The 27,014-nt window shown below is 42.9% G+C and overlaps 1 protein-coding gene across 1 annotated transcript; it reads right to left on the bottom strand.

Annotated features, from left to right (window-relative positions):
* On the bottom strand, positions 1 to 27,014 carry LOC102173506 (UDP-glucuronosyltransferase 3A1). Its single transcript, XM_005694796.3, has 7 exons — positions 26,474 to 27,014; positions 24,322 to 24,423; positions 16,013 to 16,127; positions 8,065 to 8,596; positions 5,178 to 5,409; positions 3,545 to 3,764; positions 1 to 1,072 (listed from the first exon to the last, which is right to left on the bottom strand). The coding sequence occupies exons 1-7, from the start codon at positions 26,565 to 26,567 to the stop codon at positions 796 to 798; spliced, it is 1,572 nt and encodes a 523-aa protein (XP_005694853.2). The 5' UTR covers positions 26,568 to 27,014; the 3' UTR covers positions 1 to 795.

The following is a 27,014-nucleotide window of genomic DNA, read 5'->3' as shown; positions in this document are numbered from 1 at the left end:
CTGATGTGCTGCAGTCCATGGGGTCGCAAAGAGTCGGACATGACTGAGCAACTGAACTGAACTGAACACAATTTCCAACAGTATGTCAGGTACAGAAAGGCTCAGCTATGTAGAGGCTCCTCTTAGTTTATAAAGAAATTATCTTCTTTCTCATGACTTCGTTTTTTAAATAGGAAGGTTGAGAAGATAGCTCACAGCTATGAAGAGCAAAGACCAGGGACACTTCAGCCCATGAGTAACCTTCAGTCTCCACTGCAAAGGATTGATCTGCAGAAACCAAGGCAGAGACCACGCACACAAGCAAGGGTGTGTCTGGCCCCAAATGCTCGTGCCCAGGATAGGCTTCCTGAGCTTTGACAAGAGTTTTTGGGACAAGCAAACAGAAAGCAAAAGAAACAACAAAGCACCTGCCTTAGGGGTTATTCCATGACAAGTGGTGGAGGAGGCGTGAGGGAAGGAGGCTGAGAAGATGCAAGGGAATGGAGACTGAAATGGTCTAGGCTCAGTGCCAGGAAGAAGAGTGATACAGAAGGCAGTTTCTAGGCTTCAGATCTGATGGTCACATATCCAAATTACCTAGGGACAGAATCACAGAAAAACCCTTGCTGACTGGCAATCAAGGCTACAAGGGCTCAGTAAAAAATTGCAGTCATGAGAAGAAGCCAGTGAGCAGGAATTTGTAGCAAAATAGCAAGTGGATAAGATGTGGAGAACCACGGTTGCCAAAACTGGCTGGAGATGCCAAGAAATGCTGAGTCTGTCCAAACACTCCACCTTCCTAGGCTCCATTTGGCCTCAAGCCTTCTTCAGCTTCCTGGCCCCACACAGCCACCTGGCCACCAGGCCCAGTAGCTTCCCACAGAGCCACACAGTGCCCAGGGTGACCATCAGCAGGAACAAGAGGACGTCCAGTAGGTACTGCTCATACCACGGCTGCTGGAAGGCATGGGGCTTGAGGTGGGCTGCACCCCCTGTCTGGAGGATGTGGTCGATCCAGCCCACCAGCCGCTGGGCAGGGGTCAGGGGCTGTGAGCGTCTGATGATGCTGGCAGCCTCTGCGGCAGATTTGTACCTGTTGACACAGACAGAGGGGAGGTGTTAACTCAAGTGGTCTCAGAATTCTTAGAGACCTTGTATCACACACACATGCGCACACACACTTTCTACCATAGGCACAAAAGACTTCCTTTCAAGGAAAAGTTGTTGACCTGGCCTTACTATTGTCTAGTTGGGTCTCTTTTAAAAGTTCAAACTGATATATGCACGCAAAGATCCATGCTTGGTGCTGGAAGTGCTAAACTACAAAAAAGTGACTACATCTATAAGGACTAGTCTCTCCCACAGGAGGTTCATGATATATACTACAGAAACCATTATATTTATCGAGTGTCTACTTTGTGCTGGTGTCTGGGCTAGATAATACATGACTCTGAGAACCACAGCCCAGGAAGACACCTGCATTTCCCTGCCCCTTTCAAAGCATCATGTTGACCAGCACTGGCTTCCTGGGCTGTAAGCCTGCCTATTTCCAGAGGGCTTCACCCTTAAATCAGCCTTATTGTTTACTCACTAAGTCGGGTCTGACTCTTTGTGACCCCATGGACTGCTGCCTGCCAGGCTTCTCTGTCCATGGGATTTCCTGCAAGAATACTGGAGTGGGTTGCCACTTCCTTCTCCGGAGGATTTTTTCCAACCCAGGGATCTAACCTGGGTCTCCCTGGGATTGAACCTGGCTCTCCCACATTGCAGGCAGATTCTTTACCACTGAGCCACCTGCTGCTGCTGCTGCCAAGTCACTTCAGTCGTGTCCGACTCTGTGTGACCCCATAGACAGCAGCCCACCAGGCTCCCCCATCCCTGGGATTCTCCAGGCAAGAACACTGGAGTGGGTTGCCATTTCCTTCTTCAATGCATGAAAGTGAAAGGTGAAAGTGAAGTCACTCAGTCATGTTCAACTCTCAGCGACCCCATGGACTACAGCCCACCAGGCTCCTCCGTCCACGGGATTTTCCAGGCAAGAGTACTGGAGTCGGGTGCCATCGCCTTCTCCACTGAGCTACCTAGGAAGCCCTTTTAAATCAGACATGCTTGATTTAATTATCTGCTGTCACCTTCTTAAAATCCTTATGCATTATGACAAGGGGCTCCACATTTCCATTTCACATAAGGGCACATGAATTCTGTGGCCAGCCCTGATGTCCAATGTCTGTGGACCATTCCAGCCCAGATGATTGCTTCATAGGGCTGATGGATCACGCACATTTGGGTCTAAGTCTTTGAAAATATAATGAAACTTACAAATCCATTCATTACGAAATGAACATTTTAAACACATGAGATACCAAATATATATACAGTTTCTGGGTTATCTGATCCCCAGAGTTTAACTTTTCTGGGGTTGGCATCACATGTAATGTGGTTATTATTCGGTCATCTAACTACTTATATACTGTTGTACAGTAATGCTAAGTCTTGAGATATGCTTCAAGTGTGTGTCCCTGAAGCTGTAAGTTTTTCAGTCTTCATTGTAAGAAAGAAAATATATATTTATTTCTCTTCACACATGAGATTATTGCACTGGTTGGAAAGTTTCTTAAGAGATGAATGGATCCCTTTGTATTGATTCACTTAACAGAAATCCATTCAGACTTACTTTATGCAGACCCTGAGCTGGACCCTGAGGACACAGCAAGAGACTCATGCTGTTATGCTGGAAGATACTCTTTATCTTCTCGTGTAGGGTGCATGCATGCATGGAAAGTCACTTCAGGTGTGTCTGACTCTTTGCGACCCATGGACTGTAGCCCAGCAGGCTGCTCTGTCCATGGAATTCTCCAGGCAGGAATACTTGAGTGGGTTGCCATGCCCTCCTCCAGAGGATCTTCCCGACCTAGGGATGGAACCCACATCTCTTATATCTCCTGCACTGGCAGGTGGATTCTTTTCCACTACCACCACCTGGGAAGCCCTTCATGTAGGGACAGACAATAAATTAAAACATAAAGAAATGAGGTGATCACAGATTTTGAGGTACATCAAGAAAAAAGTAATGTGTTACGATTGGGGTGGAAAAGAGAGGAAGCTTTGAGACTATCAGAGAACGGTCTCTCTGAGCAGTTGACATTGGGATGAGACCTCAGTGTCATGAAGGAGCCAGTCTTGTGAAGAGAAGGAAAGGAGTGTTCTAGGGAGCTGCACAGGCAAGGGGCCTGAGGTGGGGAACAGTGTGGGATATTGGGAATAGAAAGGCAACCTCCTGCCTCTGTTGGAATTCTACTACAAACACCTCCAAAATAGAAGACTTCTCAAAGACAGACTGTGTCAATAGTTCCAGTTCCTCACAGCTAGAAGGTAGAAAACCAACATCTAACCTAAATTGCCTTAGTCTTCTTCTCAGAGGAAATAAGTCAGCTATTAGCATCATACACATATGATTTCATGTCCTGGAAGTTTCTGCTTTTACTGCAAAAAGACCCACATGGTGCCCATCATGGTTTATGTCTTCCCTCATCATAAGCAACCACAAGCCCAGAGAACTGCACACCTCTTATCCTCTATGACTTGCTTCATCTTCAGAGCCAGTGTCTCAGCCTTGATCTGCTTTAATTGGATAGAGACACCAAACTTTTTGGCTTTAACTCGGAGCAGGTTTTCATGTTGGTCTCCAAAGAGGGGAATCCCCACCATGGGCACACCATGTTGGATGGCCTCCATGATACTATTCATCCCGCCATGGCTGACAAAGAGGCGGATGCGAGGGTGCCCTGTTGTAAATAAAGAGAACGGGACATCTCAGGATGAAAGTTTTCAGGACAACAAGGAAAGCAGAAAAGGCAGAAGAAGATACCAGTGGGAACTCAAGGGGTGTTGGAGCCACTGTAAAGATGATTTTGCTTGCTACACATTCAAGGATTTCAAATCTTGCCTTTGTAGAGACTCCTTAACTCGGTCATAACTGGGGGAAGACTCAGAACCCAGGGAATTCTATAGAGAATAGCGCTAGTGCTAATCAAGGCAACTATCTCCATCCATCCATCCACCCAACATTCCATCTATTCTTCTCTCTATCCCCTCAAGTCTCTTCTTCTCTCATCTGTTTTCTCTTTATGTTTCCCTATGTCTATCTTTGTTTTCCTTCTTTTCCTTGAGAAAACCTCTCTCACTCACCAAATAATAACCCTCTCCTATAAATTCCTGGACATCACATTCATTGACATCACAACACATATAACACTCATAAAACTTATACAGTATGTGTTGTGCTCTTTAAATATATAAGAAGCTCCTTGAGATAAGAGACTGGACTCTGCCCATCAGTATTTGCAGTTCTAGCCTTTGTATCCCATCTTTATGTAGCAATAACTAAAATGATTAATGATAATGAAGAGTTCATCTCAGCCTGTGCTGGTCTACTGGGATGTGCATCAGAGCCTCCTCATTTCTTTTTTCAAATGAGAATCATGTCCCACACCCAAGATATAAAGAAACACATTTGCAGACATAGAAATAAGAATATGTTTTTTTTTTTTAATTCTACAGATTACTTGGTTATAAGCCTCTGATCCAGTCAGTGGCTATGGCAGTGAGGGGTCTCTAAGAAGCAGTGCTAGCCATAGAGATACTCTGTTGGGGGTGAGGAAATTCTCTGGTATCAGAGACTCAATGTGTCAAGTAACTGGCTAGGAGGTTGCTCAGCTTGGGACTCAGGTATATTGGCATCAATGTTGTGAATCTATGAATTGCTTACACCTTAGTAGCTAAGGAAGATATATCTATATGTGTGTGTGTGTATGTGAATGTGTAAGGGAACATAAGTGAACAGGTGCTCTTGAAGCCACTGAAGACAGTGGCAGTGTATCTCCTGGTATGTGTTCTCAGAGTTCACAGATTGCTTAGGATTATTTTGTGGTGATCTTGTTCAAGACCAAAGGCAGTAGGTGAACGTGACTTCAGTGGTTTCAGACATGAGGTCTGAGATAGAAAATGAAGGGCAGATAGCTGTTTTGGCATCTGAGCTCATTATAGCCTGATTCCCCAAGGGCTCCAGCTCGCTGCTCCATTTCTGTCATTGAAAGACTTACCTTGTGCTGATGAAATAATCCAGCTAGAGATCAGAAGCCCAATGCTCCCCAAGACATGTAAATGAGAAGAAAAAAGCAATCCTGGGCAGTCCTTACCCAGGAGGTCATTCTGAGGAAGCCAGTGCACAATTTTCACATTTGGGGCCAATTTGATGTCTTTGGGCCAACGAGAAGGATTATACTTCCATATCACCCCTTGAGGGAGATGAGCAAAGGCAGCATTCATCTCTTTGAGAACCTCCTGGGACCGAATGAAACTCACCATGGACCCCAGGCTTACAAGGACAAAACCAGAGTCTCCAAATTTGGTGATGAAATTCTCAAATTCCTAGAGAGAAATAAGGAAGGAAAGAGGAGAAATATGTTCACAAAAGACTAGATGGTCATGAAATGAAGTTGGTTATTCACTGAACACACTCTCCTGTCTTTCGTGGAGTTCACTGTCCTGAGACAGCTCAGCACTCTCAGTTGTGCTCATGCCCACTGTGTTGGTAGGAACATCTTTCACTTTTGAAACCTTGACCCTACTGTCAAGGCAATCATAGACACTCTACTCATTGTAGGTCCATGAAGATAAAGCCAGACCAGAAGTGGAATGTAAGGAATAACCTCATAGGGACTCAGGGCCCAGCAGAGGGAGGTGGGCTATCTGGAGGGTAGATGGAGAAGCTGAGAAGAAATGGAGGCAGAATGGGGAGGTGACTGGCCCCCCACACCCCATCCACCATGTAGTGTGCATTCTTCTGATATCCCATGATGTTCTTAGTCACTGATCTTTGCAGTTTATCTCCTGTCTCAGTAGTTCACCCACATGACTGCACATTATATTCACATGGGAAGATTTTTTAAAAGTAGCAATGCTGCACCAAGTCTCAGACCTCAGCAGTTCTTTTCTTCAAATCCCCGAGGCAGTTCTGAAAAACTGTTCTGATCTAATGCTGTAATCTTGGTTTTAACACGTTTTTGTCAATTCTTCCAAATATTTCTTTGGACCCTGACTCTCTCTGGATTTCTTGTGACTCCCCCAATCCCAGATCCTAGTTGTTATTGTTCAGTCTCTCAGCTGTGCCCGACTCTTTTTGACCCCATGGACTGCAGCACACCAGCCTTCCCTGTCCTTCACCATCTCCCAGAGTTTTCTCAAACACATGTTCATTGACTTGGTGATGCCATCCAACCACCTCATCCATCTCATCCAGCTCCTAGACCTTCACCCTATTGGGCTGATTTCATTTAGCATAACATTGCCTGATTTACTGCTTCAGAGGACCACTTTGACAACAGTTTTGTCAATCTGTTATAATTAAAAAGCAATGTAAAATCATTATATAAAAAACTGGAAAATGCGAAGGAGAAAAATTTTTGAAAAAGTTACTGTTATCTCACAATCCTTCCTCCCATCACACTCCTGCTTAAAAATTCCCTTCTGCAGTCTTGTGGCCAGGGCTGATCCACCCACCTATCCAGTGAAACTTCCTGCAGTCTGGCCTGGGCATCTTTGTGCAACTGCATTTTCCTCTTTCTGGTCCAGCTGAAGTCATCAGGGAACCCAGAGACATCTCACTTCATCTTCACACTATGGGCCTCCTATTCTCTCTACCTGGGAACATCTTCCATCCCAGCTTCATTCCTAAAAAATTCTTCTGCCAACTCAAAACCCACATAACTCAAGCATCATTCCCCAACTCTTCCTGCTCACCTGATGCAAGTTCAGTAGGGGATGGATAGATAGCTTCATTCCTAAAAGGCCCAGGCCAAATCAGGACTCTCTCTGGCTTTAAAATGAATGAAAGTGGGACAGCCACTTACACCACCAGAGGCCTGTCCCCTTCTTTATAAAGATGGAGGTCATGGGACTTCCCTGGTGGTCCAGCAGTTAAGAATCTGCCTTGCAATGCAGGGGACATGGGTTCAATTCCTGGTCAGGGAACTAAGATTCCACATGCCGCAGAGCAACTAACCCACACTCTGCAACTACTGATCCTGAGTGCTTTGGAGCCTGTGTGCTACAACTAGAGAGTCTGTGCCACAAAGAAAGATCCCACATGATGCAGCGAAGATCCTGCATGTTGCAACTAAGACCCGACTCAGCCAAATAAATAAACAAATATTCAAATTTTAAAAAATTTAAAAAAAATTAAAATGGAGGTCATCACACCTCCTTCTAGGTGGCAAGAGATTATATAAGATAAATTTCATAAAATCGCAAGCCTGTACTGTTAGATGACAAGCAACGCACTCATCTTAAAGTGTTAGTCACTCAGTCATGCCTGATTCTTTGTGACCCCAGGAACTGTAGCCCGACAGGCTCTTCTGTCCATGGAATTTTCCAGGCAAGAATACTGGAGCAGGTTACCATTCTCTTCTCCAGCGATTGAACCTGGGTCTCCTGCATTGCAAGCAAATTCTTTACCATCTGGTCTTAACTCCCCTCCATTTTGAAAACTTCTACAGCAGTGGTTCTGAGTCGATGCAGCCAAACTGATTGGGCAGCTTTTATAACTTACACTTTCCAGGCTTGACCCCACATCAATCAAATCAGGAGGTATAGGCAGAGTTAGGGCGCTACTGCCTCAGGATGCTGGTGATAAAGCCTGCACTCTCACTGTCAGTCCCACACACCACCTCCATCGTCATGCTGTTTTGTATTTCCATGTGAGTAATTCATCCCCTTCATGATTCTTGCATGTGATGCTTACTGAAAATATGAGCATAGAATTAAAATGGAAACTTCAAGTTACTGAAAGTCTTTTTCTACCAGCACCAGGACTAAGGTGAGGCAAGAGAAAAGACTTTGGATATAGTATTTAAGGAGGTCAATCTCTGTACTTTCATGATCCTGAAAGTGAGTCTTTCCTTTCAGAGGGTCCCCTGGAGCCTCACTTGCCTCACCTTACGCACTCCCAGGATCCCAGTGACACGGTGGCCACCAGCTCTGCACTGAGGACTTCTGCATGAATCCTCACCCTCAGCATTTACTTACCTGTGGTACTGGTTTAACAGGTTTGGACATTAAACCTCCAATACACACAGTGTTGGGAAGCAGGGGCCGAGCAAAATCAAAGGCAAAGTCAGAGTTAACAAACCACAGCTCTGCTTTTGTTAGCAGATGAGACAAAACTGGCCTAGAGTCATCCGGAAAATGCTCCTTGATGGTGTCATCATATGCAGACTGGATTTTCCACTGCTTCTTGAAGAACTCAAAGAACATCAGGAAATTCTTTACTCGGCCCCAGAAGTCCATCTGGTCAGTTAACAAGGAATAGAATACTGGCACATAAGACAGAGGACTTGGCAGCCCAAAGTCCACAGTGCCCAGTGGGGAAGGGAGAACGGCCACAAATGGCTTCCCAAGCTTCTCAGCAACCAAGAAAGGACAGTAGTCAAACATTTCCACAATCACCAGGTCGAAGTTCTCATCCTTTAAAGAATTCATGACATCATTTCTCCTTAGCAAATGACTGCAGTGGTGCCCTAGTAGTTTCATAATATTTAAAAAGTGTTCAAATCTGCATCTGCAAGAAAAATAAATAAATGATAAATATTTGTTGAAAGTGTTTACATCACAATATATAAAAGAACCTTGGTCCATCAACAGATGAATGGATAAAGAAGATATGGTATACATATACAGTGGAATATTACTCAGCTGTAAAAAAAAAAGAATGAAATAATGTCATTTGCAGCTACATGTATGGAACTTGAGATTATCACACTAAATGAAGTAAGTCAGAGAGAGAAAGACAAATACCATATGACATCACTTATATATGGAATCTTAGAAAATAATGCAAATGAGCCTATTTATAATCCAGAAATAGACTCACAGACATAGAAAACAAACATGGCTACCAAAAGGGAAAGTGGAGAAGGGATAAATTGGGAATTTGGGATTAACATATACACACTCGCTTGCTCGCTAAGTTGCTTTAGTCATGTCCGACTCTGCAACTCTATGGACTGGACTGTAGCTCCTCTGTCCATGGGATTCTCCAGACAAGAATACTGGAGTGGGTTGTCATTTTCTTCTCCCATATGCACACTACGATATATAAAATAGATAACCAACAAAGATCTACTGTAGAGCGCAGGGAACTATATTCAATATCTTGTAATAACTTATAAGGGAAAATAATCTGAAAAAGAATACGTGTGTGTGTGTGTGTGCATGCGTGCTAAGTCATTTCAGTCATGTCTGAATCTTTGTGACCCTACGACTATAGCTGGCTAGGCTCCCCTGTTCACGGGATTCTCCAGGCAAGAATACTGGAGTGGGTTGCCGTGCCCTCCTCCAGGGGAGCTTTTCCAACCCAGGACTGAACCCAAGCCTCCTGCAACTCCTGCATTACAGGCAGATTCTTTACCACTGAGCCACTGGGGAAACCTATAAATGTGTGTAGGGCTCAGATGGTAAAACGTCTGTCTACAATGCGGGAGACTCGAGTTCAGTCCCTGGGTCGGGAAGATCCACTGGAGAAGGAAATGGCAATCCACTCCAGTACTATTGCCTGGAAAATCCCATGGACAGAGGAGCCTATTAGGCTACAGTCCATGGGGTCGCAAAGAGTTGGACACGACTGAGCGACTTCACTTACTTATTTATACATACATATATATATATATATATATAAACACAGATATATATGTGTGTATATATATGAACTGAATCACTTTGCTGTTCACCTGAAACATGTAAATGAACTATATTTCAATTTTTTAAAAAGGATCTTGGGAATTCCCTGGCGGTCCAGTGGTTAGAAATCTGCATTCTAGTGCAGGGGACTTGGGTTTGATCCCTGGTCAGGGAACTAAGAGCTCACATGCTGTGGAGCAACTAAGCCTTCACGCCACAGCTACAGAAAAGCCCTCACAATGCAGCAAAGACCCAGGGCAGCCAAAATTTAAAAACGTGAATTGAAAAATCTTGGGCTACAAAGAAAATATTCCAGGAAAGTAAGCCCACACCCAGCAGCAGCCACCCTACTCCACCACTGTCCATGCAAACATTCCTTCAGGCAGTCCAGGCAGACGTTCTGCTCTTGAGAGTGTTCCCTTCCGTCCCCTACTCCCTTTCCTCACTGCTACAAATCCCTAGCACTCTCCACAACACTTCTCAGACAGTAATTCCAGAAGTCGTTGGGCATAGATGAATTATGTTAATGGAAAAGGAATTCCCATCCTTGGGACTTCTGCTCTGGGAGGCTTCTTTGACCATAGCAGGCCTCACAGGTTCTCTTTCTGCTTGATGAATTCTGTGACACTCTCCTTAAACTTTACTTACATACTGAACCTTGATGAGTGGTTTCTTTGTTTACTCAGCAAAACTGTGGGAATCACTTGATGACAAATCCCATAAATATTGACAATACAGACTATTTTTTAAAATCACTGTGTATTCGCATATGACAGATTTCCTCATCCAAGAGGTTATCGGATCATACTAGAACCCAAAATCTCAGTTAAAAATGGAAAGTATCTTTCTATGTCTACACTAAACAAAGGGGAAAAGTCTGATTTTGAAACACATGATTAGCCTTTCCACTGCACTGCAGGCTAACGGATCCAGAGAAGAAAAGCTTCAGTTCAGTTAAGTTCAGTCGCTCAGTCGTGCCTGACTCTTTGCAACCCCATGAATAGCAGCATGCCAAGCCTCCCTGTCCATCACCAACTCCAGGAGTTTATTCAAACTCATGTCCATCGAGTCGGTGATGCCATCCAGCCGTCTCATCATCTGTCGTCCCCTTCTCCTCTTGCCCTCAATCCCTCCCAGCATCAGAGTCTTTTCCAATGAGTCAACTCTTCACATGAGGTGGCCAAAGTATTGGAGTTTCAGCTTTAGCATCAGTCCTTCCAATGAACACCCAGGACTGATCTCTTTTAGAATGGACTGATTGGATCTCCTTGCAGTCCAAGGGACTCTCAAGAGTCTTCTCCAACACCACAGTTCAAAAGCATCAATTCTTTGGTGCTCAGCTTTCTTCACAGTCCAACTCTCACATCCATACATGATCACTGGAAAATCCATAGCCTTGACTAGACGGACCTTTGTTGGCAAAGTAATGTCTCTGCTTTTTAATATGCTATCTAGGTTGGTCATAAGTTTCCTTCCAAGGAGTAAGTGTCTTTTAATTTCATGGCTGCAATCACCATCTGCAGTGATTTTGCTGACATGTAATTAAGACATCGCCTATGGGGTTATCCCAGCAAGCTATCTTCTTGCCATGCTTTCCCACCACTGCCTAAATAGATTATGATTCTGTTTCCTGTTTGTACAATACAAAGGGAAGTAGGATATCCATCTGCACTCTCTCTGAGATACCAGAGGTAACAAATGCAAGGCCTCGAGACATGAGAGGCTTCCTGACTGCATGGACAACCAAGAGAATTGGTACCTTGGTATAGTTATAACTGTCCGCCACTGCACCATTCTGCCTCAGATAGAGATTGCCCACAGACTAAGAAGTTATTAGCAATATGCAGATCTCTGTCTGATCTTTAGGGTTAATTTCAAGTCACAACAATGGAAGTGATTGGCTCACATCATCTTCTACTCTGTATTTTTTAAGATATAACAAAGGAGAGCTTACCAAAGCTTTTGGATAACTTTCAGTTCAGTTCAGTTCAGTTCCTCAGTCATGTCCGACTCTTTGCGACCCCATGAATTGCAGCACGCGTCTTTTAATTTCATGGCTGCAATCACCATCTGCAGTGATTTTGGAGCCCCCAAAAATAAAGTCTGACACTGTTTCCACCATTTCCCCATCTATTTGTCATGAAGTGATGGGACCAGATGGCATGATCTTCATTTTCTGTAAGTTGAGATTTAAGCCAACTTTTTCACTCTCCTCTTTCACTTTCATCAAGAGGCTTTTTAGTTCTTCACTTTCTGCTATAAGGGTGGTATCATCTGCATATCTGAGGTTATTGATATTTCTCCCAGCAATCTTGATTCCTCCTTGTGCTTCATCCAGCCCAGCGTTTCTCATGATGTACTCTGCATAGAAGTTAAATAAGCAAGGTGATAATACACAGTCTTGACATACTCCTTTTCGTATTTGGAACCAGTCTGTTGTTCCATGTCCAGTTCTAACTTGCTTCCTGAACTGCATACAGGTTTCTCAAGAGGCAGGTCAGGTGGTCTGGTATGCCCATCTCTTTTAGAATTTTCCACGGTTTATTGTGATCCACACAGTCAAAGGCTTTGGCATAGTCAATAAAGCAGAAGTAGATATTTTTCTGGAACTCTCTTGCTTTTTTGATGATCCAGCAGATGTTGGCAATTTGATCTCTGGTTCCTCTGCCTTTTCTAAAACCAGCTTGAACATCTGGAAGTTCATGGTTCACATATTGCTGAAGCCTGGCTTGGAGAATTTTGAGCATTACTTTACTAGCGTGTGAGATGAGTGCAATTGTGCGGTAGTTTGAGCAGGCTTTGGCATTGCCTTTCTTTGGGACTGGAATGAAAACTGACCTTTTCCAGTCCTGTGGCCACTGCTGAGTTTTCCAAATTTTCTGGCATATTGAGTGCAGCACTTTCACAGCATCATCTTTCAGGATTTGAAATAGCTCAACTGGAATTTCATCACCTCCACTAGCTGTGTTCATAGTGATGCTTTCTAAGGCCCACTTGACTTCACTTTCCAGGATGTCTGGCTCTAGGTGAGTGATCACACCATCGTGATTATCTTGGTCGTGAAGTTCTTTTTGTACAGTTCTTCTGTGTATTCTTGCCACCTCTTCTTAATATCTTCTGCTTCTGTTAGGTCCATACCATTTCTGTCCTTTATCAAGCTCATCTTTGCATGAAATATTCCCTTGGTATCTCTAATTTTCTTGAAGAGATCTCTAGTCTTTCCCATTCTGTTGTTTTCCTCTATTTCTTTGCATTGATCGCCGAGGAAGGCTTTCTTATCTCTTCTTGCTATTCTTTGGAACTCTGCATTCAGATGCTTATATCTTTCCTTTTCTCCTCTGCTTTTCACTTCTCTTCTTTTCACAGCTATTTGTAAGGCCTCCCCAGACAGCCATTTAGCTTTTTTGCATTTCTTTTCCATGGCGATTGTCTTAATCCCTGTCTCCTGTACAATGTCACGAACCTCATTCCATAGTTCATCAGGCACTCTATCTATTAAATCTAGTCCCTTAAATCTGTTTCTCACTTCCACTGTATAATCATAAGGGATTTGATTTAGGTCATACCTGAATGGTCTAGTGGTTTTCCCCACTTTCTTCAATTTAAGTCTGAATTTGGCAATAAGGAGTTCATGATCTGAGCCACAGTCAGCTCCTGGTCTTGTTTTTGTTGACTGTATAGAGCTTCTGCATCTTTGGCTGCAAAGAATATAATCAGTTTGATTTTGGTGTTGATCATCTGGTGATGTCCATGTGTAGAGTCTTCTCTTGTGTTGCTGGAAGAGGGTGTTTGCTATGACCAGTGTGTTCTCTTGGCGAAACTCTATTAGCCTTTGCCCTGCTTCATTCCGTATTCCAAGGCCAAATTTGCCTGTTACTCCAGGTGTTTCTTCACTTCCTCCTTTTGCATTCCAGTCCCCTATAATGAAAAGGATATCTTTTTTGGGTGTTAGTTCTAAAAGGTCTTGTAGGTCTTCACAGAACCGTTCAACTTCAGCTTCTTCAGTGTTACTGGTTGGGGCATAGACTTGGATTACTGTGATATTGAATGATTTGCCTTGGAAACGAAGAGAGATCATTCTGTCGTTTTTGAGATTGCAAGTACTGCATTTCGGACTCTTGTTGACCATGATGGCTACTCCATTTCTTCTAAGGGATTCCTGCCCACAGTAGTAGATATAATGGTCATATGAGTTAAATTCACCCATTCCAGTCCATTTTAGTTCACTGATTCCTAGAATGTCGACATTCACTCTTGCCATCTCCTGTTTGACTACTTCCAATTTGCCTTAATTCATGGACCTGACATTCCAGGTTCCTATGCAATATTGCTCTTTACAGCATTGGACCTTGCTTCTATCACCAGTCCCATCCACAACTGGGTATTGTTTTTGCTTTGGCTCCATCCCTTCATTCTTTCTGGAGTTATTTCTCCAGTGATCTCCAGTAGCATATTGGGCACCTACTGACTTGGGGAATTCCTCTTTCAGTATCCTATCATTTCATCTTTTCATACTGTTCATGGGGTTCTCAAGGCAAGAATACTGAAGTGGTTTGCCATTCCCTTCTCCAGTGGACCACAGTAATGTTATAAAAATTCCTAGAATGTAATTCATTAGTCATAATTAATATTAAGCTAGCAAATAGGAAAAATATCAAGAATGCCTGTTTACTTATATCTGTTTTCAAAATATTAAAGTAGGGAGGAATAGACAAAGCACATACTTAAAATATATAAATAACACCACAAGATGATATAAACTAAGTACCAGTTGAGTAGATTAGATCAGACCTATACCAGAGGGCTTCCCTGGTGGCTCAGATAGTAAAGAATCTGCCTGCAATGCAGGAGACCCAGGTTCAATCAGGAAAATCCCCTGGAGAAGGAGATGGCAACCCACTCGAGTATTCTTGCCTAGAAAATTCCATGGATAGAAGAACCTGGTGGGCTACAGTGCATGGGGTTGCAAAAAGAGGACATGACTGAGCGATTAACGCACATACCAGAGGGACCATGGTCATCCAGTCTGAGTGAGGAAAAGAGGCTTTATGGAAATAGTCAATTTGAGCAGTACCTTGATTAGTAAGTAGATTTTCAAGAAGAAAATAGGGAATGAGTCCTCTGTAATTAACCAAGATGGGCACGGATTTCTGTCTTTCCCCTTTAACATTAAGAGTAAGGAGTTATGTGTTTCTTTTCATGTCAGATGAAGCAAAAGGAGTCAGCTTCACATCTTATTTTGCACAAGGTTGACTGCTTTTTAAAAGGACTTTACATGGCCAGATGCTCAACTTCTACAAAAGCACTGTCTGAAAGTCTTCTCCTTTAATAAAAACATATGAGGAGAAAATGAAAAAATAAATAAAAAGGTGTCTTTAATGTCCCTACCAACAGTGAGAGGTTGAGATACATATACTTCTGTGTTGGGGAAATTATAGACAAAGATTGTAAGTGAAGTATTGTAAGGAAATCCCAGAAGAAACTATCTACCTCCTACTTGCTACAGGAATGTGTGTGTGTGTGTATGTGTGTGTGTGTGTGTGTGTGTGTGTGTGTAATACCTTCATGCTTATAGTAGAAGGAAGGACAGAGCAAGGAAAAGCCTTGAGTGGCTGGAATGGGTGATGTACTGTGAAACACCTATTTACCTAAATATCAGTATCATTCATCCATATCTCCATCCCTCTGTCCATCCATCCAACCATCCTTTATCACATATGTACTCTCAGCATCTATCGATTCACTTATATTACCAAAATTGTGACTCTTTAAAAAGCAGGGACATTACTTTGCCAACAAAGGTCCATCTAGTGAAAGCTATGGTTTTTCCAATAATCATGTATGGATATGATAGTTGGACTATAAAGAAAGCTGAGCGCCAAAGAACTGATGCTTTTGAACTGTGGCATTAGAGAAGACTCTTGACAGTCCCTTGGACTACAAGGAGATCCAACCAGTCCGTCCTAAAGGAAATCAGTCCTGAATATTCATTGGAAGGACAGATGCTGAAGCTGAAACTCCAATATTTTGGCCACCTGATGCGAAGAACTGACTCATTTGAGAAGACCCTGATGCCAGGAATGATTGACGGTTCGGGGAGAAGGGGACAACAGAGGATGAGGTGGTTGGATGGCATCACTGACTCCATGGCCATGAGTTTGAGCAAGCTCCAGGAGTTGGTGATGGACAGGGAAGCCTGGCGTACTGCAGTCCATGGGGTCACAAAGAGTGAGACATGACTGAGCAACTGAACTGAACTGACTTGTGACTATTTAGTTTGAATAATTAAAAAAATTACCTGCCCACAAAAGTTTTCTCCATAAAGGAATGAAAAGACCTCTTAAATTCTTCATTACAGTCTTCAGGCAGAAACCAGTTAAAAACTTTGTATGATTTCTCCTCCTCTTTAAAACCTACAAAAACATCAATGGGTTAAACACACTAAATGTGTCACACAACATGTATTAACATTAGCATGATGATACTAACATTTGATTGTATCTTTTGAATTATTTTTATGACGTTTGGTTGCTTTCTCATTCAATCTTGTATGCTGAAAATATTTCTTGAGGACCTTGCAACAATTCAGGAATGCTCTTTAGTTTTAAGTTATGGAAACTTCCATTTAAAGCTTTAAGTGAATGTATCACTGTCTGTCTCATTTTACTGCTGAGAAAACAAAGTTAGTTAGTTTAAGATAATGTGTCAAGGTTGGTTCCAGAGTCTCTGCTCGTTCTGTTTTAGAAAAATTCATCTTCATGATTTAAAGTGATATATCCAAATAGTTTTGTGATTCAGTAATCTTCTGTACTTCTACTTACTAACTTGGTTTCTCCCTCAATTACCCAGGTGTAATCAAAAGTCTGAGTTCATTTCTGATGTTTGATGCTGGTGGGCTTCCGTCCCTATCTCCGTTTCCTGGGCAAACTGGTAAGAAAGGTGCATGCTCCCTCTCATGGCCCTAAGTGGAAGTTTCAAACCATGCAAGTTAGGTCAATGAGGGGTAATTTTCACCACATACCACCACCCCGCCCTCCACAACTCACAATAAAAACTCAAGCTAATCATCCCTCCATACACTGGATGGCCATTTTTCAGGTATTTGGGAACCTGTCCCATTCTTTCAAAAAGGCCTTATTATTTGAGTAATAAATCTTTCATACTCTGTTGATGCTTGCATGCCTACATCAGTCATGACATCTAACCAACTTGTAAGGTTTGGGAACAGATAATGCACAGTTCCACACATTACAGCTTCCATACTCAGTGTCAGTAAAATGACTGACTCTGTCCAAGGATCTACTGGAAAATACTTAGCAGTCATAGATTTGGCTAATATCTTCTGCTCAGTACGTCTTTAAGCAGGCCCTCGCCTATAGTTTGCCTCCTTGTGGCTCAGCTGGTAAAGAATCTGCCTACAATGCAGGAGACCTGAGTTCAATCCCTGAGTTGGGAAGATTCCCTGGAGAAGGGAAAGGCTACCCACTCCAGTATTCTGGTCTAGAGAATTCCATGGACTGTATAGGCCATGGGGTCACAAAGAGTCAGACAGGACTATGTGACTTTCACTTTCACACACTCTCACTGGAAAAGGCACAATACAGCTCTGACTGGTTGCCAATGGATACTTCAGCAGCTCTACCACTGGCCACAATCTTTGCTGGCAAAATATTAACCACATCCAACTTCCCCTAGGATCATAGGTATTATATTACATTGAGGATATCCTCCTCCAGGGTGATTTGTTCCACACACTCATTCAAGACAGAAATGTTCTCAAAAGCTCACACGAAGGGATGTGCCATTGCCCCCACACAAAGCTCAAGACCTGGTGAAAGTGCAAGTGTTCAGTCACTCAGCTGTGTCCGACTCTTTGCAACTCCATGGACTGTACCCCACCAGACTCCTCTGTCCATGGAATTCTCCAGGCAGGAATACTGGAGTGGGTTTCAGTCCCTTCTCCAGGGGATCTTCCTGACCTGGGGATTGAACTCAGGACTCCTGCATTACAGGCAGACTCTTTACTGTCTGTGCCCCCAAGGACGCCCCCACCCCCACCCCATACCTAAGTTAAATTTCTCAGAAGGATTTGGTTGGTCTAAAACTTTTCTATCACTCACATGGTAAAGAAACAACTAATAATACCACAACATTTCAATGGCTCCAACATCTTTTAGGCCTTTTTACATTCTAGAGACAACATATTTCTAATTTATATGTTTTACTTATAAATTAAGTTCATGTGTGCTTGAAAATCAGCCCACTTTGGATAGAGGCCCAAATAAGAAAAGCTCTAGGACTTCCCTGATGGTCCAGGGGCTAAGAATCCACCTGCCAATGCAGGGGACACAGGTTTGGTCCCTGGTCCAGGAAGATTCCATGTGCCACAGGGCAACTCAGCTGGTGCTTCACAACTACTGAAGCCTGTGTGCCCAAGAGCCAGTGCTCAGCAACAACAGAAGCCACCGCAATGAAAAGCCTGCACACTGCAATGAAGAACAGCTCCAGCTTGCTACAACTAGAGAAAACCCATGAGCAGCTCTAGAATCCATCCAAATTATAATACAATGGCCACTGCAATTAGTGGCCCTCAAAGTTGGCTTTAGCAACCCACTCTCCTGCCTTTAGGAGGGATCTAATCTCCTATGATGATTGTAAAATAGCTTCCTAGGGCTGCTGTAAAATTTACTGCAAACCTAGAGGCAAAAAACAACATTTATTATCTTATAGTATAGAAATCCAAAATGGGCCTTATTGGAGTAAAAGCAAGACATGGGCAGGGTTGCATTCTTTCTGGAGACTTAAGTGGACAATCTTTTTCTTGCCTCTTCCAGCTTTCAGTGGCTGCCTGCATTCCCTGGCTCATAGCCTCCTTCTAACTGGCAATTATATCACTCTGACTTTTCCTTCCTCTATCACATTATTTCTGTTACTCTCTTGTTAATTTCTTTCATTTAGAAGAACTCAAGTAACCACACTGACCCCACCTGGATAGTTCAGGATAATTTCCCCATCTCAAGACCCTGATGTTAATCACATCTGCAAAGTCCCTTTACGATGTAAGGTAGCATATTCACTGGTTCCAAGAATTAGAACAGGGATACCTTTAGGGGGACACAGTCTGCCTATTATATTCTGTTCTCTGCACCTCCAAACTCAAGTATATCGCACAAACAAAATGTATTCACCCCATCCCAGCATTCCAAAAAGTCTTAAACTGTTACATCACCAATCCATAGTTCAAAATCTCATCTAAATATCATTAGCTCAAATGTCCCAAATTATAGCATCCAAATAATTTAATAAGTATGGGTGAGAATCAGGATATGATCCATCCAGAGGTAAAATTTCCATCTGTGGACCTATGAAATTGGGGAATAGGTTTTCTGCTTCCAAGAAACAGTAATGGGACAGATATAAGACATGGGTTACTGATCTTTATTAATCTAGGTGCAACAATTTGGAAGGAAAACATCAATCACTGGTCATAAGAAATTTTGACATCCAAGTGGGCAAATAGTATTAGATTTCAAGAACTGGAAACAATTTTCTGTTATCTGAAACTCAGCCCTGTGAGACTGAAATTCTAACTTCTAATTCTTCACCTTCAGAATTCTTCTTTGTCCTCCATAAAATATCATGAGTTTGCAGCTGAATAGTTTATCAGCTTGTTTCTTCCTCTATGGGAGTTCAAAGGCTTCATTCCATCTCATCCTTTCCCTGTCTCTTTCATCCCAAACTAGCCATGTTTCTTATGGTATAAAAATCTCAAGTACCTTGTAGATCTCCTGGTTATGTCATGGGAGTTACCTCCATTAGACAAGAGGCTGCCCCACAGATCTTTAAAAATATCCTCATCTCCACTTTTGGCTTCTGCCAATGTGTCTGAGGGCTTCCTTGATGGCTTAGATGGTAAAGAATCTGCCTGCAATGTGGGAGACCTGGGTTCAATGCCTGGGTTGGGTAGATCCCCTGGAGGAGAGCATGGCAACTCACTTCAGTATTCTTGCCTGGAGAGTCCCCAAGGACAGAGGAGCCTGGCGGGCTAGAATCCATGGGGTCGCAAAGAGTTGGACATGACTGAGCAACTAAGCACAGCACACAATATGTCTGAAGGGATCCATGAGTCACACGCTTCATCTTCAAGAAGCTCTCTGTGAGAATTTTGGAGATCGAGATGGTGGAATAGGAGGATGCTGAGCTTACCTCCCATGATGAACACATCAAAGATACATCTACCAGTGGAGCAAGTTTCACTGAAAGCAAATTGAAGGCTGGCAGAAAGACTTCTACAGCCTCGGCTGTAAGGGAAGACTACATGGAGCCACGGAGGAAGGAAGGAGAAGCAATTGAGTCAAGACCCACTCCTCTAAACAGGGGACACAGAAGAGGAGTGGGATATCACTTGGAAATCTTCCATGGGGGTGAAGGGCTCCAGTCACATATTGGGCAACCCAAGCCTGGAGTCCAAAGCAGGAAGATGAATCCCATTACCTAGTTTGAAAACCAGTGGGAATTATCAAAGCCTGTAAGAGATCAAGATTCCTGAAAAGTGAGCATACACACTTACTTACCCCCAGGAACAAAGCAGAGGAAGCAGATGAGCAGAAAATGTGACAATGCTTGGGGACCTGGCTGGTTTTCTGAAACCACCCCAGTGTGCACCCTGGCCCACACTAGGTACCTGTTCCAAACCATCTTGCTCCAGTGCCGTCCTCACTAGAATGAAGGCTGCTGTTGTCAAGAAGTACGACAAGCAGAACTCAGCGAGAACGAAGCCTCCTCAGACACAGCCCTGCATCTGAACAGAGCAAAGCAGCCATTGCTGGCATGCAGGGAGGCAGTCCTCATTAGCAGATTTTTTTAAATCTGCATTTCCACTAACAGTCTGTCAAGGCAATCTAGGCTTTCTCTTTCATACTCCTCAATATTCTTTAGCCTACATCAGTAACCCAATTGTGATTGCACACACTGATTGCAGCACATGAATCCGCACATGTATCAGGGATCTTTGCTTCTTTAGTGCCAGTGATGTTATTTTTTTCACTAAAGTTTTTAATAAATAAGAAATATGGGTAAGTGTGTTCAAATTAGGAGTTAGAAAATGGTTCAAACATTTCAATGCACTGAGGTGAGCACCAGGTCAGAAATTTAGATTTAATCATGTATTTTCCTGATTTGCAGATACCTAGCCTAGCTCTACTAATAAAGTGAAGAGTGAAAATGCTGTTTCAAAGCCTTAGGAATGCCCATGATTAGGGAATATTGAAAGAAATCCTAGACATTTAAACCTGAAACCTAAGAATAAAACTGAATGGATCCATAAACTCCCTAAATTGTTTGTAGACTTTAATGCACATATGTTTATTAAAAGGGTAGAATATAATTTCAGTAGTTTCCCAAAGTTCGTGCAAAACTTATTTTTAATCTAAAATTTTGATTTAAATGAAATTAAAAAGAAATAAAATTAATGATGGAAAGGCCTTCTGCTTTTGTGATTACATGGAAGGGCATTTAGACTAACTGTAGTCAGGCTCAGGCATAGGTGTCCCCTTCAACATCTCACCTAGACTCTTTAAATAGCTTTTACCACTCTCTCTCTTTTGATTTTAGATCTCATACCAGTCATTCTCCATAAAGGAGTCAGGTAAATTTTCTAAAAATACATATCTTAACTCTGTAGCTCCCAAGTGTTTCACAAGTTTGAAGATCAAGGTAAAAAATATTTTTAAAAATACATTTTGATTTAAATTAATTTAAATTTTTAATTAGGTTAAATTATAATTTTTAAAATTAAGTATTAATATATTACACCTATTTCATCAGATCTGCTGTCAAAAATAGGTGCAAATGGATATACATATAAAAGATGTTCACTGAAAAATATAGAACTTAATCTAGAAAGTGATTAGAGTGGATTTAGATAGGGACTCAGATATTTGTACACCAAAGTTCATGGCAGCATTATTCACATATCCAAAAGGTAAAAACAATAGACATATCCATCAATAGATGAATAGACAAACAAAATATGGTATAGACATTCCATGGAATGTCATTCAATCTTAAAAAAGAACAAAATACTGATACAGACTCCAACATGAGTGAACCTAAAAGACATTATGCTAAGTGAAATATACCAGATACAAAAGGACAATTTTTGTGTGATTTCACCTATATCAGGTATCTAGAATAGTCAAATTATTAGAGAAGTGAAGTGGGAATGTTTACCAGGGGCTGGGGAAATAGGTAGTGAACAGTTATTAATTGGTACAGAGTTCTAGTTTGTGATGATAACAAATTTTTGGAGGTGGATGGCAGAGACAGTTGCACAACCAGGAATGTACTGATGTCACTAAATCTCACTAACGTCACTAAAGTCTACACAAAAATAGTTACAGTGGTCAATTTCATGTTCTGTATATTTATCACAATTAAAAAAAGAAATTTCAACAGAAAAAGAATTATTTTAATACAGTTTGAACAACTGCAAAGCCTGAAGTCACCTTCTAAGTTTTATCATTTCTCATGATTTTGTTCTTTAGTGATTCCACTTAATACTGGATTTTCTGTTTTTAAATCAAGTCTGAGCAATACTTTAGATTGAGCAATCCAGAGTTTAAAGTCCTAAATCCACCCAACACTGTTATTAACCTGTCATGTAACTGCGAGAGAACCACTGAAGTTCTCAGTGTTGCTATTCCCTTTTCTGTTGACAGAGAGGAGTTGCTAAAATGTAGGAGCTCATTAGAGCTAAATTCTTTGGATTTAGGCCTCTTCTGTGTTAACATGCACAAATCCATGGGCAGTCACTGATTCTCAAGAAAACAAGATCACCTTAACGGTAGAGTCTGATCTTAGCTGCATAAATAAGGAACCCCTCGAGAAAGCTTCCTTAAATTTCACATAAGTCATCTATGCCATAGAAAAAGAAAAGTGATCTTTACCTATTAGAAATCTTATATGTTGGTAACACATCTGTTCAACAGGTTTTCAAGCCAAGTTATAAAGTGGTATCAAAAAGTCTACAAACAACAAATGCTGGAGAGGGTGTGGAGAAAAAGGAACCCTCTTACACTGTTGGTGGGAACGCAAACTAGTACAGCCACTATGGAGAACAGTGTGGAGATTCCTTAAAAAACTGGAAATAGAACTACCATACAACCCAGAAATCCCACTGCTGGGCATACACACCAAGGAAACTAGAATTGAAAGAGACACGTGTACCCCAATGTTCATCGCAGCACTGCTTACAATAGCCAGGATGTGGAAGCAACCTAGATGTCCATCAGCAGATGAATGGATAAGAAAAACTGTGGTACATATACACAATGGAATATTACTCAGCTATTAAAATGAACTTATTTGAATCAGTTCTAATGAGGTGGATGAAACAGGAGCCTATTATACAGAGCAAAGTAAGTTAGAAAGAAAAACACCAATACAATATATTAACACATATATATGGAATTTAGAAAGATGGTTATGATGACCCTATATGCGAGAGAGCAAAAGAGACACAGATGTAAAGAACAGACTTTTGGACTCTGTGGGAGAAGGCGAGGGTGGGATGATCTGAGAGAATAGCACTGAAACATGTATATTATCGTATGTGAAACAGATCACCAGTCCAGGTTCGATGTATGAGACAGGGTGCTCAGAGCTGGTGCACTGGGGTGACCCAAAGGGATGGAATAGGGAGGGAGGTGGGAGGGGGGTTCAGGATGGGGAACACATGTACACCCATGGCTTATTTATGTCGATGTATGGAAAAAACCACCACAATACTGTAAAGTAATTAACCTCCAATTAAAAAAAAAAAGAGTAGTATTTACCAACATGGTTTGTGGGAATGTATGGAGGGTTTGCTTGAGATGCAGAAGTCAGGTAAGGGAGGAGAGGGCTTCCCAGGTGGTGCTAGTGGTAAAGAACCTGCCTGCCAAAGCAGGAGATAAAAGAGATGTGGGTTCAATCCCTGGATCGGAAAGATCTCGTGGAGTAGGAAATGGCAACCCATTCCAGTATTCTTACCTGGAGGATCCAATAGACAGAGGAGCCTGACAAGCTACAGTCCATGGGATCACAAAGAATCAGACACAACTGAAGTGACTTAACACAAGGGAAGAGAACATAAGATCACAGAACATGGAGTTTCATGCTCATGCTAAGTTGCTTCAGTCGTGTCTGACGCTTTGCTACCCCATGGACTGAAGCCCACCAGGCTCCTCTGACCACGGACTTTTCCAGGCAAGAATATTGGCATGGTTTGCCATTTCCTACTCCAGGGGATCGTCCCAACCCAGGAATCGAACCCACATCTCTTATATCTCCTGCATCGTCAGGCAGATTGTTTACCACTGAGCCATCTGGGAAGTCCATACAGAATCCTGGTGAACAGAGCCAAGAAGCTTTCCTAACTTACACACACACACACACACACACACACACACACACACACACACTCTTCTTTCTTTTAATCCAGTTAGATTTAAAGAAACTATCTGAAAAGCCCTTCTATGCAAAAAGCATTAGTTTCTTTCCAGGAATATAGGAAATCAAGGATTAGTGGGGAAATTTTTTTTTTAAATAATTAATGGGGAAAGGTACCTGGTAGCAATAAATTTCCCCTTTGGAGAAGCATGGTGACATCATGACCATGATCTTGAAGAATCTGAGAGATCTGATTCATCAGTAGAAAGTGGCTTCCACCTAGGAACAAAGCGCAAGTTCATTTTTATAATGATGAGAGTCGAGATTCTACAATTGATGGGCTGAGAAATCCAGGAGGGGAGGGGTAGGGAAGCAGAGAGGTGATTGGGAGTGGAGGAAATGAGTGCCATCAGTCAGCCTCTCCATCTCATTCTGAGTATGTCCAACTCACCCCCACCCCCTTTCCCCCCCAACCCCCCAGAACCTGCTGGCCCAGCTCCTTGACAAGTGGCAAACCTCCATCAAAGATTTCCTCTTATGACTCTGGTCTCCATGTCAGTGTGATAAGCTTCTCAGTGCTTAGGTCCTAAGGAGTTCCTGATCTTAAGGTACACGCTGCCTTTTAGCCAGGGGCGTAGAAGACACCGTATCCTGAAAAAATAGCTGCACTGGTAGAAATTTTGGCACAGTGCCATGCACGTGAGTGTGAAGAGTTCCTAATGGACAATCCATCAGAACTATTTCTGGGATTCTTCTCTTTGGAAATGTATGCTGGAGTAGGAGTGAGAACTGTGGGAGCTTGAATGTGAGTCCAGGAAGCAACCACTGCAGCAGAGGGATGTGCAGCCATCAGTTAGAGTCAAAGTGCTTGAGATTCTAATATAATTAGCAGGAAGTTTCTCAGTGGAGGCCTAAATGTTTCACACCCATCAGGACTTGGGGGTGGACTTGTGGGACAACTGTGGGATGGCCTGCAGAATCTTATATGCATGAGAGACTGGAACACTATCTATCCAAGGACAGTCTTGGTATCCTAAGGAAAGAGAAGCTTAATCCCTGGGAGAAGTTGGAGCTCCATCACACTAAGTTCTTCTCTTAGAACCTGCACCAACACAAGGATGCTGCTTGAATCTAAGGGTCTCAGCAGTAGAGAAAGCCAATCAGAAGAGGAGTTAGTGGCAAATGGCAAATATTTGGAGACTAAGGTTAGAAGGACATGGTGCTAGAGAAATAGTGTGTACCTATTTCTCAATTTTTTTAAAACACCAACTTGTACAGTCTGACATAACAGGAAGTGATAAGTACAAATCTCCCACACCTCTTGCCCATGTGTTAATCCCTAGACCTGGGAGAAAGGGCAAGATGAAGGGCAACCACACACGCATCCATTCATGGAGGGTCCTGGGGAGCCCCAGTGCGTTCTGAGCTACCAGCCCCTCACAAACCACACCAGCTCCCTCCCAGAGTCTGAGGCTAGGAAAGAGTGTACTCTTAGGGGGGGTGAGAAAGCTGTCTTGCATTATCATTACAAACAACCAATAAGAAAAAAGATTTCAAATAGAGACAAAGAGTGATTTTTAAAACTCCCCACTGAAAAATGAGTGACAGTGGAAGCTTGAAGTTGGTCTCGGGGATAGGAACTCCTGAGTAAATATCTGGTATGTTCCATTAGGGGCTTCTGTTTGCTCTTGCAGTAGATGCCTCACTTTCCTGACCCTTAATTTCCTGCTCAGGAGAACCTAGCGGGAACTCAGTTAGAATTTATGGTTCTTTCCTGCTCAAAGATTCTCAGTGAAATAAGAGAGCCCACTGTGGGTTAAAATGAAGTCTTAGGGAACCTCCATCTGTGATTACCCCTGTATCCTGATATATTCCTCTGGGTAAAACACTCCACTCTTCTAATAATCGTTGTAATATCTTCCCTGCTCCACTCTGGCTCTCATGCAGGCTCAGAAAATTCTTAATATTACTGCTGCCCTCAGGGGCCCCTTTCCTTCTCCCTCTACACCCTCCCTCCGCCCCTGACACACACACGCCCACCTGCCTGCAAACCACTAGTTAGCCACAGTCCTTACTGTGTGCCCTCCAAATGTTTAGTGAGAGCCTCTGAATTTCCAGCTCACCCCCTGGAGGAGGCAGCTTGGGGCCTCCTGCACTGGGCTGGATCTCAAACTTCTAGTCCCAGCCCCACACCTGACCCACATGGATGGCTCCTACCTCTTCATCAGCCAGCCAGGGTAAAAAACATGCCTCGGACGGACTGGAAAAACACACGACTCTCTCACCAAGGGCTGTTTACCTGTCTCTGGATCTTCAGTCAAGCACTTACCCACCAGGGACACAGTTAGGATTTTGGCAGCCTCTGAGAACAGGAGCCCAGGCAGTAGAAATCCAAATAGAAGCAGTGCCTGCTGCCCTGCCATCCTGGCTCCTATAGAGGCTACAGAGCTGAGCCCTGTGCCCTCGCACACAGACCCGGAGTACACGCAGGCAGGGAAGGAAAGGCGCTGGCTGGGAGCTTGGTGAGAGATGAGGTATCCCCTTGTCTTCCTTTCTGTTGGTCACCTCTTGCTCTCTGGCCCCTCCTCCCTCTGTGAGTAAACCACTAGCCTGTCCTCACCCTCCCTAACCTTGGCCAGCAGAAGGAGGGGTTAGTGAGCTAATCCAGTGCTGTCCACATCATCTCCACCCTCCCTGCCAGGAAAACACTCTGAACCAGTAATGGTCCGGACGTATAGAGAGCAAGTGGATGACAGCTCCACCTCCAAGTCACCTCCAAGTTACCTGGATCCACCTGTCTTATGGACCCTTCCCCCAGACTTTTGGTACCCCACCTAATGGTTCTAATTACTTCATACTGCCCATATCCA

This window comes from Capra hircus, chromosome 20 (assembly GCF_001704415.2).
Source record: "Capra hircus breed San Clemente chromosome 20, ASM170441v1, whole genome shotgun sequence".
Taxonomy (NCBI): domain Eukaryota; kingdom Metazoa; phylum Chordata; class Mammalia; order Artiodactyla; family Bovidae; genus Capra; species Capra hircus.
The sequence above is the reverse complement of the archived record's forward strand: the minus strand, read 5'-3'. Positions and strand labels throughout refer to the sequence as shown.

Bases quoted from the DNA above. Each gene is read 5' to 3' on its own strand.
- LOC102173506 (XM_005694796.3), bottom strand. From the start codon at position 26,567: ATGGCAGGGCAGCAGGCACTGCTTCTATTTGGATTTCTACTGCCTGGG. The intron at 8,597-16,012 runs GTAATTTTTTTA...TTTTTCTTGCAG, and splicing joins GAGAAAACTTTTGTGGGCAG to ATGCAGATTTGAACACTTTT. The intron at 1,073-3,544 runs GTGTGCAGTTCT...CTGTGTCAACAG, and splicing joins CAAGTCATAGAGGATAAGAG to GTACAAATCTGCCGCAGAGG.